Genomic DNA, 18,445 nt, shown 5'->3' on the forward strand with positions numbered 1-18,445 from the left:
CTGTATTCCCCTAATTAATAGCAAACATCCATAGGCCACCAAATAATCAAAAGTCTTCTCCACATCTCTTGGGAGTGTGGACATCATGTTCTATAAACTGCTTTTTGTTGTCTGTTGGTGAAGGCATCTTTAGGGTGCCTGAGAATATTTGAGATAATGAGCAAGTGCTAAAAAGATAAGCAATAAACTTATAGATATCATCTGCAAGATTTGTGAGGACTTCCATTATGAAATCTGACAAACATTGTTCCTGAAGGAATACACAGATTCTTGTTTCCTGTGGGAACAAAAACAAATACTGTTCTCCAAAACATTTTCGGTTTTTATTTGACAAGTATATTTTTATTTCATTTTAAAATTTAAGATAGGTATAAAGGTAAAATTTGCAGTCCTGTTCACAATTCCACGTCCCCTAGCATGTGTCTTTTGCTCATTAGAATTCAAAATTTTCAAAATCAGTACAATAACATACCTTATCTAGCCTTTCTTTGTATTCCCCATCTCTGCATGGCTTATCCTTTTTTATTATTGTACTTTTCTCTTTAAAGAATTTATTGCCGGGGAGTGGTGGCACACACCTTTAATCCCAGCACTCGGGAGGCAGAGGCAGGTGGATCTCTGTGAGTTCAAGACCAGCCTGGTCTACAAGAGCTAGTTCCAGGACAGGCTCCAAAACCACAGATATATTTTTCAATCTGATTCTCTTTTTATTGTGTATCTCTATCCTTTTCTGATGACATGAGCCAAACCTTAAACTGCTAAGTGGCTTTTCACTGGCAGCTCTTGTGGCTGACTCCACCTGCCTGCTTCCCTGGGACCTGAGTCTCATGGCTGAGGTGTGTTTATCACCAGCTCTGGAAGCTGTGTTACTGCCCTAACTCTGGGAAGTTTCTGGGTTTACAGAGCCACCAAGTAGCATCTCGTCCACCATTCATATACACCAATAAGGAGTTTAGTACCAGAGCCTCTCAAGCGAGCTGCCCATTTTGTGCCATGCCAGGAAGCTGTTTCCTAAAAAAGTCACACCTCTGCTCACTGCCAGCAAAGAGAACTCACTGGAGAAAAGGCAGTTACCAATAAGTTGCTTTTGACTACATTTTGGTGCTCTCAAATATGCTCATTGAGGCTTATACTAATGGTAAATGCTCAGTCAAAAGCTCAGGCTTACTACTGCCTTTTAAATTAATTCATATTTTTATTGTTTGACACATGGACATACCTTTATTAGCATGGCATAGTCTCTTGCTCCATCCGAATCTGCAGGCAACTCCTCCAACTCCATCCTTCTTCTCCCCCTCATTCTCAGTTTGGCTTTCCTGCCTATTTCTATCCTGTTTAGCTATTGGCCAGTCAGCTTTTTATTAGACCAATGAGAGTAGTACATATTCACAGTGGATTATTCACAGTACGTTTACTATTGAAAATTTTCAATCATAGGCTGGCAGCATCCACATTATATAGAGTTCTTTGAAAGTCCAAATTCCAGTGCCTACCCTCAGATATAAAAAATTAAATGCAATGGTGGTTCAACAGAGTTGAAAAGGATGCATAAATTCTTCTGAGTTTGGGGCTGATATTATATGAATGCAAACTAGACAGTATTTTATCTTCCTTTTCTTAATTTTTAAATTTTTTTTAAAGCAGTGGAATTAAAGTCAGGAAGAAAGATTTCTGGTCAACATAAGGACTGCACAGAATGTTCTATAAATTGATAAGCTTGGGTTCAGTAGGGACCTTCAAAATTACAGAGCAGATAGAAGTACCTAAAATACTTAGGTGTTTAAGAGTTGGTGTGTCTGTCTCTGTGTGTAAGTGTTACAATATGTTTATAACTTGTTTCAAATAATTAGGCAAATGACAATTGTCTTTCTAAAGTGACATTATGGGACATTTGAAATATGTGAATGAGTAGGGGTTAGGATGACTGTATATTTGAGATAAGTCATTTCCGAATAAGATTTTCTAAAAATTAATAACATTTCTTTTCCTGATGTGTTTTATAAATACTATTCTTTTTTCATTTATAGGTATTTATAACTTACCTGCAGTATGTATTGGATATTTAATTAGTGGTTTGGTTATGAAAAAATTCAAGTTTACTGTCAAGAAAGCTGCATACGTAGCTTTCTGCTTATCCCTGACTGAGTGGCTTCTGTTTTTCTTAAACTTTCTGTGGACCTGTGATAATTTCCCAGTTGCTGGCTTAACTACATCTTATGAGCATGAACGGTATGTTATTTCCTAAATAAGATCATAATATTTTCACTATTGTTAATCCATTTTTCTTCAAGCACTGTATATGAACAGGTCATTTTATTACAACATAAAGACAATCATCAGTAGTTATCCTCTATTTTTCTTCCATCCTTCAATCATACACAACTGTGAGCCTATTAAAGAGGCCTAGGGAGTACCAATTAGTATATTTATAATTCTATATACATATGAGTGGTTGCCAAAATATATTCTAGTCTGCTTTAAAGTACAATGAAGAAAATAACCTAGATGTTTTTAGCCTAAATTATCCATTTATTTTATACTCGAGATTGCTTTAAAAGTTGACTATAGAACAACAGATAGCATTAAAACTCAACTATACAGGCAAGAAACCTTCATAGATTTCTACAATGGGCACAAATTTAGCATAATTGAGTCTAATACATGGTAATTCAATACATGTACATATTTATTTATTACACCAGTATAATTATATCTCATATACTTTGTAGACTTTGTATTGTAAGGATTACCTGGTCATATTCTGTATTAGCATAAGAATCGTAAAGCTTAGTTTAGGGCAGAGTTATATATCATCCAATCAGCTAAAATGAAATAAAACATATAAATGAGGATCCTTTCAAGGTTCTGGGGAGACAACTCATTTGTAATATTAACCGAACAGGCAGAAGGACCTGAGTTTATATCCCCAGAATGCATGTATAGCTTGTCATGGTATCTGTAATCCCAGCAAAAAAAAAAAAAAAAAACAGAAAGACTATAGGCCTGCTAGTTTGGCATATGCATCAGTGAACAACAGGGCACTCTATATCTAATGAGGTGGAAGTTTATCTTCTGCTCTTACATGTATGGTGTTGTATATATGCTTATACACACATACACACACAAACACACACACACACACATGAACACAAGAGAGAGAGGGAGAAAGAGCAAGATGGAGTGAGACAGAGACTCCAAAAGGGAAGAGAGAGAGAGAGAGAGAGAGAGAGAGAGAGAGAGAGAGAGAGAGAGAGAGAGAGAGGAGAGTAGTAGAGGGAAAGAAACACAATTCATCTCCTCCTCCAGAACAAAAACAGATTAAAAGGACTAGCTTGAGCAAAGTCAGCAATTTCCATTTATAAAATAGATACTTCATTTACCCCCTACCCCAAAAGAGTAGTTTGAGTCATCAGACATGCTCTTCTGCAAAAGAAAGCACCTGCACCAAATTTTATAATGGGTTTAAAAGAGGGTAACATGGGGTTCTAGAGGTCAAATTGAAATCCTGTCACACAAACCCAGTGTGAAGTCATCATGACTGGAGATGGAGTTACTATGTATAATTCTACTTTTGTATTATTGAAAACATTTTTTGAAAATTTATTGATTCATCCTGTTTCATTTTCTATGTTTGTACACACACAGACTGAGATGAAGAGAAGAAAATAAGTATCTTGGTGGTTCTTCACTATCTATAACATTATTTTAAATCATTTCAGAACTCAGCAGCCATTATATGTAGAGAATAAGATTCTTGCTAACTGCAACACAAGGTGCAACTGTTTAACCAAAATGTGGGATCCAGTGTGTGGAGACAATGGAATAGCATACATGTCAGCCTGCTGTGCAGGCTGTGAGAAATCTGTTGGAACAGGAATTAACATGGTAAACATCTTTTCAGTGTTGGAGGCTGATGTTATGTTCACTGCAATAATACGTGCTATGATCTAAGCCTACATCTTCTAAAAGGATAAAATTAGCTTATGCTTAATATAGATATGATTACTTTTGTGAACAAATCATGTCACTTTGTATACGCATATTTGACCTTACTGTTCTAGATGTTATGTAAAGTCTGGCAGAGTCTGAGAATTATTTTGTAATTTAAGAGCAATTGAGACCATTTTTCAAATTATTAGAGTTAAAATCCTCAGAATGGGTGGTAGAGCTAGCTTAGCAGTAAGAGTACTTGCTACTCATTCAGTAAACTTATTTGGTTCCCAGCACCAAGAGGATCAGCTTCACACAGATTGAAACTCAATCTGACCTTCCTCAGACATCAAATACACCTGCTTTAATATACACAGATACAGAAGCACACACATAAACATTAAAATTAAAACTGTAAAACGCTTTGGACAAAGTCTGACCTTTTTTGTGATAGAGATTCATGAAGTCGAGCCAGACTCAAACAAGTTGTAAAGTTGAGGCAGTCAGATAACTTACCTTTTCATATTATGAACTTATTTCATTTATTTATTTATTTATTTATTTATTTATTTATTTATTTATTGCCATTGTGTGTTGGAGGAGTGAGGTCGAGTGCTTGTCCCAGCCATACAGAACCAAAATAACCATACAGAAATTACATTAATTAAAACACTGCATGGCCCATTAGCTCTAGGTTCTTATTGGCTAACTCTTATATTAATTTAACCCATTTCTATTATTTTGTTTATTACCATTAGGTCATGGCCTACCAGCAAAGTTTTAGCATGTCTATATCTGGCAGTGGCTCAATGGTGTCCCTCTCTCCTCTTTCCATCTCCCAGCATTCAGTCCAATTTTCCCCACCTACCTAAGTTCTGCCCTATCAACAGGCAGTTTCTTTATTCATTAACCAATAAAAGAAACACATAAACAGAAAGACCTCCCAAACCATTTTCCCTTTTCTGTTTAAAAATGGAAGGCTTTAACATAGTAAAATTACATATAACAAAACAGTTATCAAGCAAGAATTACAGTTACAATATTTATATCTATTTTTTATCTTTTATAATAAGGGAAACTATATCTTATCTTTAACTCCATCAAATACTCCTGAAGGATATAATATTACCCAAGTAAACAGGAAGTGCTTTTCAAGAAACTTTCAAAACTCAAGAATTGACAGAGACATCTTGCAACCTAGACAGTCACTCAAAGTTTTTCTGTACTGTTGGGGCATCCATCTTCAGCTTACTGGCCCATTGTATCCAACGGACTTTTCCATAAAGCAGGAAATTTCAAGGAGTTACACCCATAATGGCAGTTTGTCAGTAACTTTTTCTGTGTCCTACAGAATGTCTAGCAGATATTTTTCATGTAGCAGGAACCACGAAAAACCACCTATAGACACATTCAGTGGTCATTTCTCTGTGGGTCCTGCATATCCAGATCAGCATTCCAGGCAGGAGCAGTTTCTTGTTCAAATGGATAACAAACTCTATAAGGAACCTCTTCAATCGCTATCATCCTCTTGAAGTAGCTGGCTTTTCCAGGAGCAGATGTGTCTCACTGTCTTGAAATGTCTTAAGTTCTTATACATTTTAAATGCCATATTCTGAAGGTCTCTGAAAGATTTAAAGAATACCTAGCTAGCTAAAATATAACTTTATCCATCTAGAAAATCTAACTTACATGACTACAAGATTGACTGTTATAGATGATTATCTATTAACTTATATTTCTTAATTATACACTACATTTTAAAGCAACTACACAAACACAATACCTTAAACAAGATCAGAAATAATTATACATATAAGAAAATTGACCTCAAATTTGTATCAATAAATCAAGGTCCATAACAATGTAAATTATTCATATCTATAGCATATCCCACGTTAAGTGTAAACAAACAATTATAAACAATACTTCACAATATGGGCTTAGTTCTGTCCATACTGCTTACAGCTGTTTGTGGGTCCTCTTAATCAGGTCTTTCATGTTATAGTCTGTGTGCTAGGTTCATCTCAGTCAGCAGTTGGGGGAAGTAATTTTTTGAGAGTGTTTTCAGTGGCCTTTCAGGGGCTAATGCTCTATCAAACAATATTGGTCTGGAAGCAATCCACAGATTCCCAATTTCTGTAACAACAAAAAAAACCTCTTCTCCAAAACAACATATCTTTAAAATCAACTTTTGGAATCAAGATACCTTTATGTTGGTTTAACTTAGCAGCCCATACAATGAAATATCTCTCTGTACTTAGCTCTTTCACATTCAAAAATTCAAATTAAACACAGTTATATATACCACACTCTGTGAAATTTCCATCTTTATATGGCTTATTTTTTTACTTCTTTTAACCTATGACTTTCTGTACTCTCTCTCTTTAAAGTCTTTACACTTTCTTAAAAGCAATAACTTTATTTTATGACTCTCTATATTATTCTTCTCTCTTCCAAGCTTAAATACACTTATACAACACTATGACTTATCTGAATTTATCTTTATTGCATATTTGTAATTATTTTCTGACCAAAAGTGCTTCTTAAAATGCTAAGCACTTAAGAATCTTTGATGCAACATTACTAGGGTACATCCTGCTTGCTGTGCCCATTCCAACATGGGCACTGCTTGCTGCTTCCAACAGCCACCCACACAGCCACACTTCCAGGCATACAGCTGGTCCATATTGCCATTAAGTAAGCTGTATCATGCTTCTCACAAACTGCATCTAAATACTTGGTCTCCTGAAAGAGCCAGCGGTCATGCTGGCAGCAGGTCTCAGAAAGCCTGCATTTCAAAATGGCATGGCTTTTTTTTTTTTTTTTTTTTGCTACTGCTGCACCAGAAAATCCTCTCTCAAAGGAGCCATGCCTCTGCCTCCTTCTAGTAAATGTAGCCCACTCAAGAAAATGATGCTACCAAACTATGCTTAACTCTGTTCTTTTGTGTCTAGGATTTCTTTTTATGCTTTCTCTGGTTTAAAATGAATGAAGTCACCCATGGTGGCACCAGTCTGTTGGAAGAATGAGTCCATTTATTTGTCCTGGCCACCCAGAACCAAAATAATCACACATAAGCTATATTAGCTCTAGCTTCTTATTGGCTACTTCTTATATTAATTTAACCCCTTTCTATTAATCTGTATATTGCCACAAGGTCATTGCCTACCAGCAAAGTTTTAGCACATCTATCTCCCACAATAGCACCATAGTATCTTTCTCTCTGCCTTCCTTCTCCCAACATTCAGTCCAGTTTTCACCACCTACCTACCTAATTTCTGCCATATCAACAGGCCAAGGCAGTTTCTTTATTCATTAACCCATGAAAGCAACAGATAGACAGAAGTACCTCCCACATGGTGAGTGTGTGTGTGTGTGTGTGTGTGTGTGTGTGTGTGTGCGCGCACGCGCATGTGCATATGGAGGTCAGAAGACAACCTCTTCTGTGGACTTTCAGATGCCATCCACTTTGTGCTTTGCGAACAGAAATTCCCTTGCCTGGAATTTGTTGATTCTGTTAGGCTGCCTGGCAAGTGAGCCCCAGGGAGTCACCTGTTTTATTCTTTAGATCACCAGTGTTGAGGGCACTTTATTTACACATGCATCTTTCACATGTGTGCTGGGGATCTGATCTCAGGTCCTCATGCCTGTGCAGGACTTTACAGATGGTGCAATCTCCCCAGCTCCACATCATTATAGCTCAGCAGATGAAGATTTATGCATTTTTCCTTGCCTTAAACATGTTATAATACTTACAGAGTTGGTTGGTAGTCAAAATAAAATATAAATTTTGATTCTTAATCATACCCAGAAACATAATTCAAAAAAGATTCACTTGATTCTTAAAATAAACTTGTTTTCTAGGGAACTTTATTAGTAAGCATATGTTACTTGTTAGTATTCCATCACCATTCAGAAACACATTTTGTTTTTGTACTTAGTACTGGGCCAAAACAAAACAGTATTTGTTTACTTTTTAAGAAAAGTATGTGCAGGTTAGAAAGTTGGCTCAGTGGGTAAAGACATTTGTCACCAAACAGTACCACCAGAGCTACATCCTGGGGCCCCCTATGAGAGAAGAAGACAACTAACTCCCACAAGTTATCCATGACTTCTATATGGATTTCATGGCATATTCATGTCTATCCATTGACACATACCTACATATGCATGCACATACATAAATGCACAAACACACATACACACACATATAGACATACATAGAAGAGAAAACAAAGAAAAAAGCAAATAAGTATGCATTCAGGATAATTGAATTTTTGCAAATTTACTTCCTGAATTTAGAAAAAATATCAATTCTTTAAAAAAAATCTCCCCCTTTGTATTTTAAGATAAGATTTTCAAATGCCAAAACAGAGACGTTAATAAAGAGGAAAAGAACCTCCATTTTACTTATTTAGTGTTTATTTAATGGTATTCGTGCTCTATCTCATTCACGACAGATCAGTGTTCCTCCTCTGAGTCATACCACTGTCCTCAACACTTACAGTTTTCTCTAATTGGCTATGTAGCAAATACTGAACATTTATACCCAATAGTTTTCTTCTGTAAATAGGACATTGTTTTGGTTTGTTTGTTTCATTTTGATTTTGTTTTGTTTTGTTTACAGGTATTTCAAAATTGCAGCTGCATTCAGTCTTCAGGAAACTCATCTGCAGATCTTGGGCTGTGTAAAAAAGGCCCTGACTGTACTATAAAGCTGCAGTACTTTTTCATCACGGCAGTAATTGGCAGTTTCATCTATTCACTAGCAGCCATACCTGGTTATGTGGTTCTTCTGAGGTAATAAGTAACTTGTTCATTTATCTTTGTCTCTCGTCCTCATAGCAGTGTGGGCATACATCAGTTTATGATTGTGTGTGTGTGTGTGTGTGTGTGTGTGTGTGTGTGTGTGTCTGGCTGGCAGCTCCTGTGTGCCATGCAGAGCAGGGGAAGATCAAAAGACAATGTTGAGGATCAGTTCTCCCCACTTATCTTGCTTCTGAGTCTGGGTCTTTTTCATTTCTGCTGCTATCCTCCTGACTGAGTTCTAAATAATTCTGTTTTTTCCTTTTTTTTCTTTTTCTTTTTCTTTTTTTTTTTTTTTTTTGCATATGTCTCTGGGTTGAACTCGGGTCATCTAGCCTTTGTGGCAAGCACCTATACACGAAGAATATCCTACCAATGCCATTTAGATTTTTTGGTCACTTATTAAAATTCCTTTTCTCAAGAAAGACCCTTGGAGTAATGGTTCCCAACCTTGATGTTCTAAGTTACATTTATTAAGATTTTTAAAACAAATATTATATTGTGTTGAAATAGGAGCGGCGGGGTTGCGTCCCCAACACCCCAGCCGCTTGGCTAGCTCACGCCCGAAATAACAACACACAAACTGTATTCATTTAAAGAACTGCTTGGCCCATGAACTCTAACCCTTACAGGCTAATTCTCGCCCCTGGACTAGCCCATTTTTAATAATGTTTGTAAGCACGCCAAGGTGCGCTTACCGGGAAGATTCTAGCCTAAGTCCATCGTGGGTTGGAGTTGCCTGGGAGAGCTGAGCATGGCGTCTCTGCTCCAGCAGAGCTGTCAAGTCTCTCCGGGAGCAGAGCAGAGTCTGACCTCACTTCCTCTTCCGCCCAGAATTCTATTCTGTTTACTCCTCCCATCTATGTTCCAAGCTGAGGCCAAACAGTTGGTTTATTATAACTTAACCAATAAAATCAACAGATTGATATATGACACTCCCACATCAATATTGCAATATTTAAGAGTAATGTAAAGTTTGCTGGAATTTCTCTTCTGTTCCATTTCTACTTTCTCCCTTTATGTCTTAAGCCTACAATTAAGGGACATTTTATTTTGGAGGGAGATAGTATTTGCCTACACCCACTTCCTACGCTCAGCTAAGTGACTGGCAAAATATGAAAATCTATTTGTAAAAGTGACCAGGATCCCTTGACATCCTGAGCTCAATCTGTCTTTATCAAAAAGCATAAATTCAATAATATTATCTGACCAGAGGCACATGAATGCAGTAGTGGATCCTCTCTAATGAGAAGATATAAGAATACAGTAGCAGAAACTCTAATATCTAATATAATGTAAAGAAGTTACAGAGCCAAGTTTCAAGTTATTTTCTTCTTCCACATATTCTTTCTAGTCTAGCAAACTTAACAGGCACCAACAATGAGGAGACTGTTCAACCCTTTTCTTGTCTCAATGGAATTCAGAAGCAAAGTTATTAATTACAATGTGCCATTAAATATTTTATCCAAATAGACTAGACCAATGTTCTCAGTTCTCCCTTATGGGCAACTGTGCTTTTCTGTTTCCTTGTCCACATTCCCTTTTCATCCCCTCTCCTCCTCCTTCACCTTTTCCAAATCCCTTTCCCATTACTTTTCCCTCACTTCATTCCTCTTCTCTCATGGTGCCTCTCCTCTCCTCTCCTCTCCTCTCCTCTCCTCTCCTCTCCTCTCCTCTCCTCTCCTCTCCTCTCCTCTCCTCTCCTCTCCTCTCCTCTCCTCTCCTCTCCTCTCCTCTCCTCTCCCCTCCCCTCTCCTCTCCTATCTGGTCTTCTCTCTTCTACTCTTTTCTGATTTTCTTCCTCCCACCCCCTGACATTTCCATTCATTGACCTTGGTCCTTCCTTCCCTCTACTTTTACCCACCAAAGCACTCACTGAAATAGCCTAGATATATGTTCTTATATATTCATTTTCCATGGTAAGATGTGATATTTTTATATTCACACAAGCGGAGATGTGGTATATGCCTTGTTTTAAGTTCACAGACAGATAAACGCACCAAATACTATTAGTTCTGCAGATTTATTTTTGCTAGTGAGTGAGATTTGGCTGTGGCATCTGTCACCCCATCATGTTTCAGACTGACTCAGCTGATGTGGCTACACGGTGCCTTTTTTCTTCATCAGTATTCCAGGTGTCACTATTCCAAGGCAGCGTGCTCAGTTGATAAGGATAAGCACTTCTCATGGAGGAGGATGGTCCTAGGTAAAGGGAATATGATTAGCTGAACTATACTGTTGGATCGTCTAAACACACTCCCTGTTCCCACTTCCACGTCCCACTCACTTTTTCAATAGCCCTCATTTCTGAAGTTGACTCCTCAACTGGGATGTAAAAACTGTGGCCCATTTAATGTGTGATTTTTAAAAGCATTTAGTCTCTCTCTGCATGTGTGTGTATGCATGTGTTTGTGCATGTGTGTGTTTGCATGCTATGACATGCATGTTGAAATGAGAGGACACCTTGCAGAAGTTGGTTCTCTTGCGACCATGTCAATTCCCATTATTGAACTCAGTTTTACAATTTTGATGGTACCCACTGAGCAATCTTGTACACCCTAATGTGTGGCTTCTTGATGTAATAGGATTAAGGTCTACTCAAATAAAAATTTTCATGCTTCTTTGACCTATTTTGCAATGTAAATAATAGATGGCATAGAACCAATGTTTGCACACTATTGCTACTCTTCTGTTATCTTTTCTTGAATTTTTCCATGGAATCACTTCCAAAATGGAATCCCAGCAGCTGCATTTCTTATGCTTTTCTTACACAGGGGTTTATTTGGTGGGGAAAGACAGCATTTTAAAAGGACTTCTGTGTTCATAATTTAAAAGAATTTTTTCAGATTTTATCTGGACTGCTTTATAAGCCTCCTCTTTGTATGTAATTCAAAAAACGATCTTATCTAATTTTGTGGGTGGTACTTGAAAGAGAAATATTTAATGTTTTTACCTGCATATGACAAAGGCCTTATCTTAATGTCATAGCCTACATGATGCATTCTTTCTGTTTATCTATGGGATTGCTTTTACTATATCTTTAATTTTTATATAACATGTGTTAGATTTTTTTAATCATCAGAACAAATGCTGCCAAACAACTTTAAAAGATTTATTTGGTTTGTGGTTTCAAAAGTTTGGGTCTATTAATTTGGGTATAAGGGTACTGCATGGCTATCACCATGGTAACCTAATTTATAAAGGTTAGCAATAAGTGTCCAACTGTTAAAGGATTTCACCCTGAATCAGATGTGTGATGTCACAGTAGAGCTATCAGAAGTCATTATTCTCTTCCCTTTGTGCATGTTTAACAGAGATAGAGCTGCATTGTCTTCTCTTCTTGCTTAAACGCTTAACCCTTAGGTTCATGAACAATAATTGACATTGGGTGGATGATAGGAAAGATATTCATTGGCATGATATACTTTTATTTATGTGACTATGATTTTTCAGGTGTATCAAGTCTGAAGAGAAGTCACTTGGAGTTGGATTACATGCATTTTTTATAAAAGTATTTGGTATGAACAATTTTCCCAAATATCAGATCAATATCAAATGCTTAGTAAACCAATTAAATGTTTCTGAAGAAAAAGACAGCAACTATATTCTTAAGTCAAAACACAACATTCACCCTAAGGTGAATAAAAGGCTTTAATTTGAAATCAAACAAGAATCACCATGAAGGCAACAGAGATTTAGATCATCCAAGTATCATGTTTCAACATGATGACTGTTAGTGATGTTTATAGTTGGAGAATTACAGCAGTCATGAATAAGGAGCTTCTCAAACATATCTAGGGGGAATGGAATTCTCTGCTGCAGGCTCAGATGCTGTTTGAAAGCATCCTTAGTGTTTGGGTGTGTGGAGGATAGCATCCTGTTAACTCAATACATCCACAAGGGCTTCATGTGATAGATGCATGGATATATGGTCAGACACTGGGATGGAGCAATGAATGACAAAAAACAGAGAAAATTAATTTGTGTCTGGATCTGTACCATCCCAGCTGTCAACATCCAGGGAGCTCCAATGACCTCATGGCATTTTTAACATAGGACATGTTCTGCCCATGTTACTTTAAATTTCATTTTGAAGCTCCTGTGCTTAGAAATGGCTACGGTTAATTAGCCTGAGAATGAAGTAACTGCAGAGATGAAAAAAGTTTCCCCTTGTGTTTAAAGAACTTATCTGACTTTAATTACATTTTTTCATCTTTTATGAGATTTAATAATAATATGAGGAGGAAATAGTTTTGTTTTTTAGATGTACAGAAAACTGAAAAAGATATTTCAGAAAATAAATGAGGTTCATAATTATAAATTCATTGCATACTTCTTTAGCATTTTATACATAATTTTAATTTGTTTTGATCTAAAAAATTTTAATTAACTGATAATTCCTTAAAGTAAGCATAGAGACTTTTACTCATTATTTTTACATTTTTTAAATAGGGAAACAGATATACTTCCAAATAACATAGTTTTCTTTGCTTTTTTATTTCCAACGGGCTGTTTTTCTTTCTCATTTTATTGCAGCGGGCATTCCAGTACCTATTTACTTTGGTGCCTTGACAGACAGAACCTGTTTACACTGGGGAACTCGAAAATGTGGGAAGGCAGGGGCTTGCAGGATGTATGATATAAATAACTTCGGGTAATAATAATTTTCGTGACATATGATTTTAGTACAAAAAGTTCTTATTCATATGTAACAGTTTGAGTGGTAAGATGATAGATGTTTCATTTTTAGAATACACGTGAATGGTATAACTTCCTTAATTATGTATTTTGATATATTCCAACTATTCTTAAAGTAGTTGATGCATATAAATCTGAGTGGGTTTCTTAACCCTTTTAAATACTTAAAAAGGGAACAGGGTGTCTAAGTGAACACTCTGAAACAGTAAGGGAAGAGCTGAATCTTGAGCTGAGCCAGCATGGCAAAACACCAGTTCTAAACAGGAAAGCAAGCTCCAGAGACCAGGGACAATGGCACAGTAGGTGGGAACAAATCTCTCAGCTTCTACCACCCCATAACTATGGACAAAGAGGAGGACTCCTTCTTTTTGCAAGGGCCAGGATGACAGTTCCAGCACATTCAAGCACTATGGATCCTGACATTAGAGCTTCTTGAAAGTTCACAACTGTCTCAGGTTTGCACCCTGATATACTAAGAACCCCAAATCTGTGTGCTGCCCTTGTGGTTTAATAAAACCATGTCAGGTGCCTTAGCCAGGGGCTATCATGAGAAGGGACCTGCCCAACTGCCTGAATTTGACTGATGGTCTCATCTCTGAAAACTTAGAGATGCTCTACTGTACTTAGTGATTGGCTGTCTCATGAACAAAATGTGGCTCAGTAGAAGAGTGTGGTTCAAACCAGCTTAGAGTGTGACAAAGTGGGAGGATGTTGCCACACATAGAAATAACTGAAACCATTACCATCAATATCTAGCATACCAGGAAGCCTGTCCTGTGAGATCCAGGTGCATCCAGCTGTGGTCTTTTATGCTGTGTCATCAACTAAAAGCCATACCTGCATGGTTCTCATCACTCTCGATGCTATGCAGGCAACTGTCACTAATAGTATAGTGAAATGGTTGTGGGTTCACTTCTGCCTCACATCCAGAGGTCATTCTAGGCTGATCTTGAACCAGACATACTTTGTTACCTTGCTGGTCCTCGAGGGCAGCAGGTCTAAGAAAGCATACAGAGAAGCTTCTCTTGCTACAGACTGCACTGGGCACATTCTTGCTCCCAAAATTAGGAAAAAAAAAATGCTGTAGATAATATCCATTCTATCCATTCATTTGTGTCTGGGTGAGCAATATACTGAAATTCTGGGAAAGAAAAATGCTGACCTGTCTTCAAGCATGTCTGCTGTGATTAGCTGACATGCCATTCCCAGGCTGGTGTATCCACCCTAAGAGTGTGGAAGATCTCAGTTACTTATGTCAGTGTATCTGTGTGGATTACAGTTCATTTTACCTTGGTATTCCATAATAGTGGCATGTAACCTAGATTTGTGAACTAAATTGACCCCTTCTTCCTTTAAGTTGATTTTTATTAGGATGTTTTAAAAAAGTGAATGAAACATAAATTGACACTTTTTAATCTATTCCTTTAGAAAAATATTTTTGAATTGTTATAATTAAAGTCTATCTACACATATATACAATTTTTATGTTTTAACACTGTAGAAGAGGATAAGATCAATTTCTCCATCATTTTGTGGTTTTTGGTATACTGTCTAAGGAATGGTCCTGTCCTATGACTCTATTCACAGGTCAACAAAATCCACACAGGCTTTCACTGAAACTTCCTTCTTAGGAGATTCTAGATTGTATTAAGTCAACAACACTATCCATCACACCATATTTTCCTACAAATGCGTGAGGTTATGAAAGAATGCTTTCATAGTTATTTAGCAATGTACACATAAAAATACCTATTTTGTATACACATGAAGTCCTGAAATCTTAAGGCATATTTTATCAAATTTATAAAGAAAGATGCTTAAAATAGTATAAAATTTTTTTTCTCAGAAATGGTGAAAAGGAAAATTACCTAATTCATTTTAGGAAACATCCATAGTCTTCATGCAGAAACTGGACAAGTTCAGCAAATGAAAAGAATTTGTGGCTAAACATTTAGCTCAGGTGTTAAGAGCACATATTGCTTTTGCAGAGCACATGAGTTCAATTCCCCTAACCCACATTATGCAGCTCAAGACTTCCTGTTACTCCAACTACAAGGCATCCAGGACTACTAGAAAAATGCACATAGAGATACCCAACACCTACACATAGTTAAACAATAAAAAATAAATTGATCTCTTTACATGCATGAAAATAAATAATTTTAAGCTATTAATATATAAAGTGACTAATTGGGCTTATTTTAGATATACAAAAATTTCCATGTCACAAAAATCTATTGGTATAAGACACATACAAATACTTAGTAGGAGAGAAATCTTGAAAAGTGACTTTTTCATGTTTTATTCATGTGTGATCAAACTCTGAGCAAACAAGAAAGATGATCTCACTTAAAGTGACAGGTATCTTATTCTCAATATTTCAAAAAGCAGGCAATAATGGCAGTGTAGCATAGTGACTTAGTGTGAGGTAGTTGTAGACACAGTTTGGCTAGGAGGCTGGTCACATTAGTTGCTCTGACAGGTAGTGTTAAGGGCTACAAGCCCAGTGCATGGTATAAGGGACTCCATCCTCGGGTAAACATTTATGAAATCATATCATAGCACATCAACAGATGTCTTTCTATAATGATCCTAAATCCAGTCAAGCTGACAAAAGAAACTAGGCATCACCAAACTGAAGAAATACATTCAAACTTTTATGTTTGAAATTTTTTGACATTTTAACAAAAAGTATTAATAACTTAGCAAAGTACCTTATAGTAAGTACATGGACAAAATAATCACCTGATGTTTTCATTTGAAGAATAAATGATCTGTAAGAGTAAACAAAATTAGATTTCACTGATCATATTAAGATTTAATGCAGAAAATGTTCTACAGGAACATTTTCCTTGGGTTGCCAGCAGCACTAAGAGGATCAAGCTTCTTCCCAGCAATCTGCATTCTAATACTTTTGAGGAAGTTCCAACTCCCTGAGGAAACTGACTCTTCAGAGACTGAATTTGCAGAGATGAAGCTCACAGAGAAGGAAAGTGAGTGCATGGATGTGCACAGAAGTCCTGAGTCTGATAACGACAAAGAACTGAAAACGAGGCTGTAAAGATATTTGTATTGACCTACACAAGTGCATGGACAGGGTGCACTTAGTTCTTTTGAATTATGTGAAGTACTAAGGGAGCTATTTTCTTATGCTTGAGGAACCCAAAAATTATTTTTAATCATGATAAAATTATTTACTGATATTTTAGAAGCATTAGAGTGGCACTTAAGGTTTGCCCAGGGAAGACTATGATGACCCTAACAATGAACTTTGGAGCTGCCTTCATTGTCAAAAAGCATTTTCTCTTTTAAGTCAATCAAAACAAGTTCACCTTTCCTACATATCTGTAAAAATCTTTAAGACTTTCCCATGCTAAATATTATTCAATTTCATGGAATTTTGCTTTAATGTTATATTTATTTAGAGTGAAACATTTTTTTTTTTTTTTGAGTTTGAAATGGACTTTATTCAGAACTCTGATCTACCAAGTTAGCGTTTTCCACCAACTCGGGGAGCAGACCTTCACAGGCTTCACAATCTTTTGTTTAGGTGCTGCTTTTGTAGGGGCCTTGGCAGCAGCCATAGCGGTCTTCTTGGATGCCTGCTTAGCCTTTTTTGCTTCCTTGGCAGCCCTGATGGCCTGCTCTCGCTGGGCTTTCCTAACTTCTGGTTTCTGATTCCTCTTGGCCATTATATCAGCAAGGGATGCACCAGTGATGGCCCGCTGGAATTTGACTGCGCGGCGGGTTCTTTTCTTTTGAATTTCTTCCGACTGTCCTTTCTTGTGTTTCCTTCTGTACAGGACAGTCCAATTTATCTGCCGGGGATTCCTTTTGGACAGGAATGCGGACTCGCATTTTGCATTAAGAAACTGGAAAACCTTCCCGTCGGTCCTGGCGTAGCGCCGCCCGTGTCCGGGGTAGATCTTGTACCCGCTGAAACTGCACAGCTCGACCTTCATGATGGGAACTGCCGCCCGGCCGGAGGAAAGATGGCGAAGAGAAAGAAAGAATTATCAGAGTGAAACATTTTCATCTTGGTTGTGTTACATTGAAATTATTTCTTCAAATTTATCCTTTCTATATGCAAAATATTGGCATACTTCTTTATCTAGCTAGGAGTTCTTAATTCTCTTTTTTATCTAGGTATGATGCTTCTAAAATTAGACTTCTTATTAAATGTCATCTGTTGTTTTCAATCCCATGTTTCATTACTCAATTCACACATTTGATTACTTATAGCACTGAAAATTTTAATCGTGGTTTTAAAAATCATGAAACAAAGATCTTTGGAACATTTTGCCCTAGCAATTCAAAGCTGGTTATAAAACTCACTGTTAAAAGCAAGAATTTGAGGAAGCCTGTATTTCACAGGCCTTCACAGAGAAGAGGCTGTGTGTCAGTGGTACATTGATTGTCTAGTACATGTGAGGCCCTGGGTTCAACATCAAAGTAGAGCAAATGACTGAAAATAAAATCAATAAAGGCTGGATACAGTATTAGATGTTCTCAAAAGACTAGTATCTCATATTCAGTTGGCCTCTTTGATGAGAATTCATTTTACTCATGTGTCCTTAGACACATTGATGTCTATTAATTTTTAAAATATTCTTAGAGTATAACATTTAAATAGATATCAGTTAGATGGCTCAGTGGAAAGGAAAGTTTGCCACCAAACCTGACAAGATGGGTTTGACCCCAGAGATCCACATAGCACAAGGAGAGATCCATGTCTTGCAAGTTGTCCTATGTCATCTACTCCTGTACTGTGGTGTCCATGCCCCACCTGTAAATAAATTAATTAATAAAAAGATGAAAAAAGTATAAATGTTTAATGAATAACTTATTCTATGAAACTGTAATTAATAATATTGAAAGTACACATTAAAAACAAAATCAAGTTGTGGTAGTTTGAGTGAGAAATGTCCATCCTAGGCTCAAACAATTAGACATCTTCACTCCAGTTGATAACTGTTTGTGAATAATTAGGGGTCCATCCTTAATGGACGAA

The 18,445-nt window shown here is 36.9% G+C and overlaps 1 protein-coding gene and 1 pseudogene across 1 annotated transcript in view; one reads left to right on the forward strand and one right to left on the reverse strand.

Moving 5' to 3' along the window:
• Positions 1-16,743, forward strand: part of LOC126497335 (solute carrier organic anion transporter family member 1A5-like) — a 185,723-nt gene extending 168,980 nt beyond the window's left edge. Inside the window, 6 exon segments of the mRNA XM_050135305.1 lie at positions 2,028-2,229; positions 3,720-3,885; positions 8,558-8,730; positions 12,190-12,254; positions 13,273-13,390; positions 16,276-16,743. Of these exon segments, the coding sequence (XP_049991262.1) occupies positions 2,028-2,229; positions 3,720-3,885; positions 8,558-8,730; positions 12,190-12,254; positions 13,273-13,390; positions 16,276-16,495 (944 nt within the window). The 3' untranslated portion in view covers positions 16,496-16,743.
• A 120-nt stretch (positions 16,744-16,863) lies between these two features.
• LOC126497330 (60S ribosomal protein L24-like) lies at positions 16,864-17,458 on the reverse strand (annotated as a pseudogene).
• Between the last annotated feature and the right edge of the window lie 987 nt (positions 17,459-18,445).

This window comes from Alexandromys fortis, unplaced genomic scaffold (genome assembly GCF_014885135.2).
Source record: "Alexandromys fortis isolate MF-2015 unplaced genomic scaffold, M_Fortis_MF-2015_v1.1 scaffold_21, whole genome shotgun sequence".
NCBI lineage: Eukaryota > Metazoa > Chordata > Mammalia > Rodentia > Cricetidae > Alexandromys > Alexandromys fortis.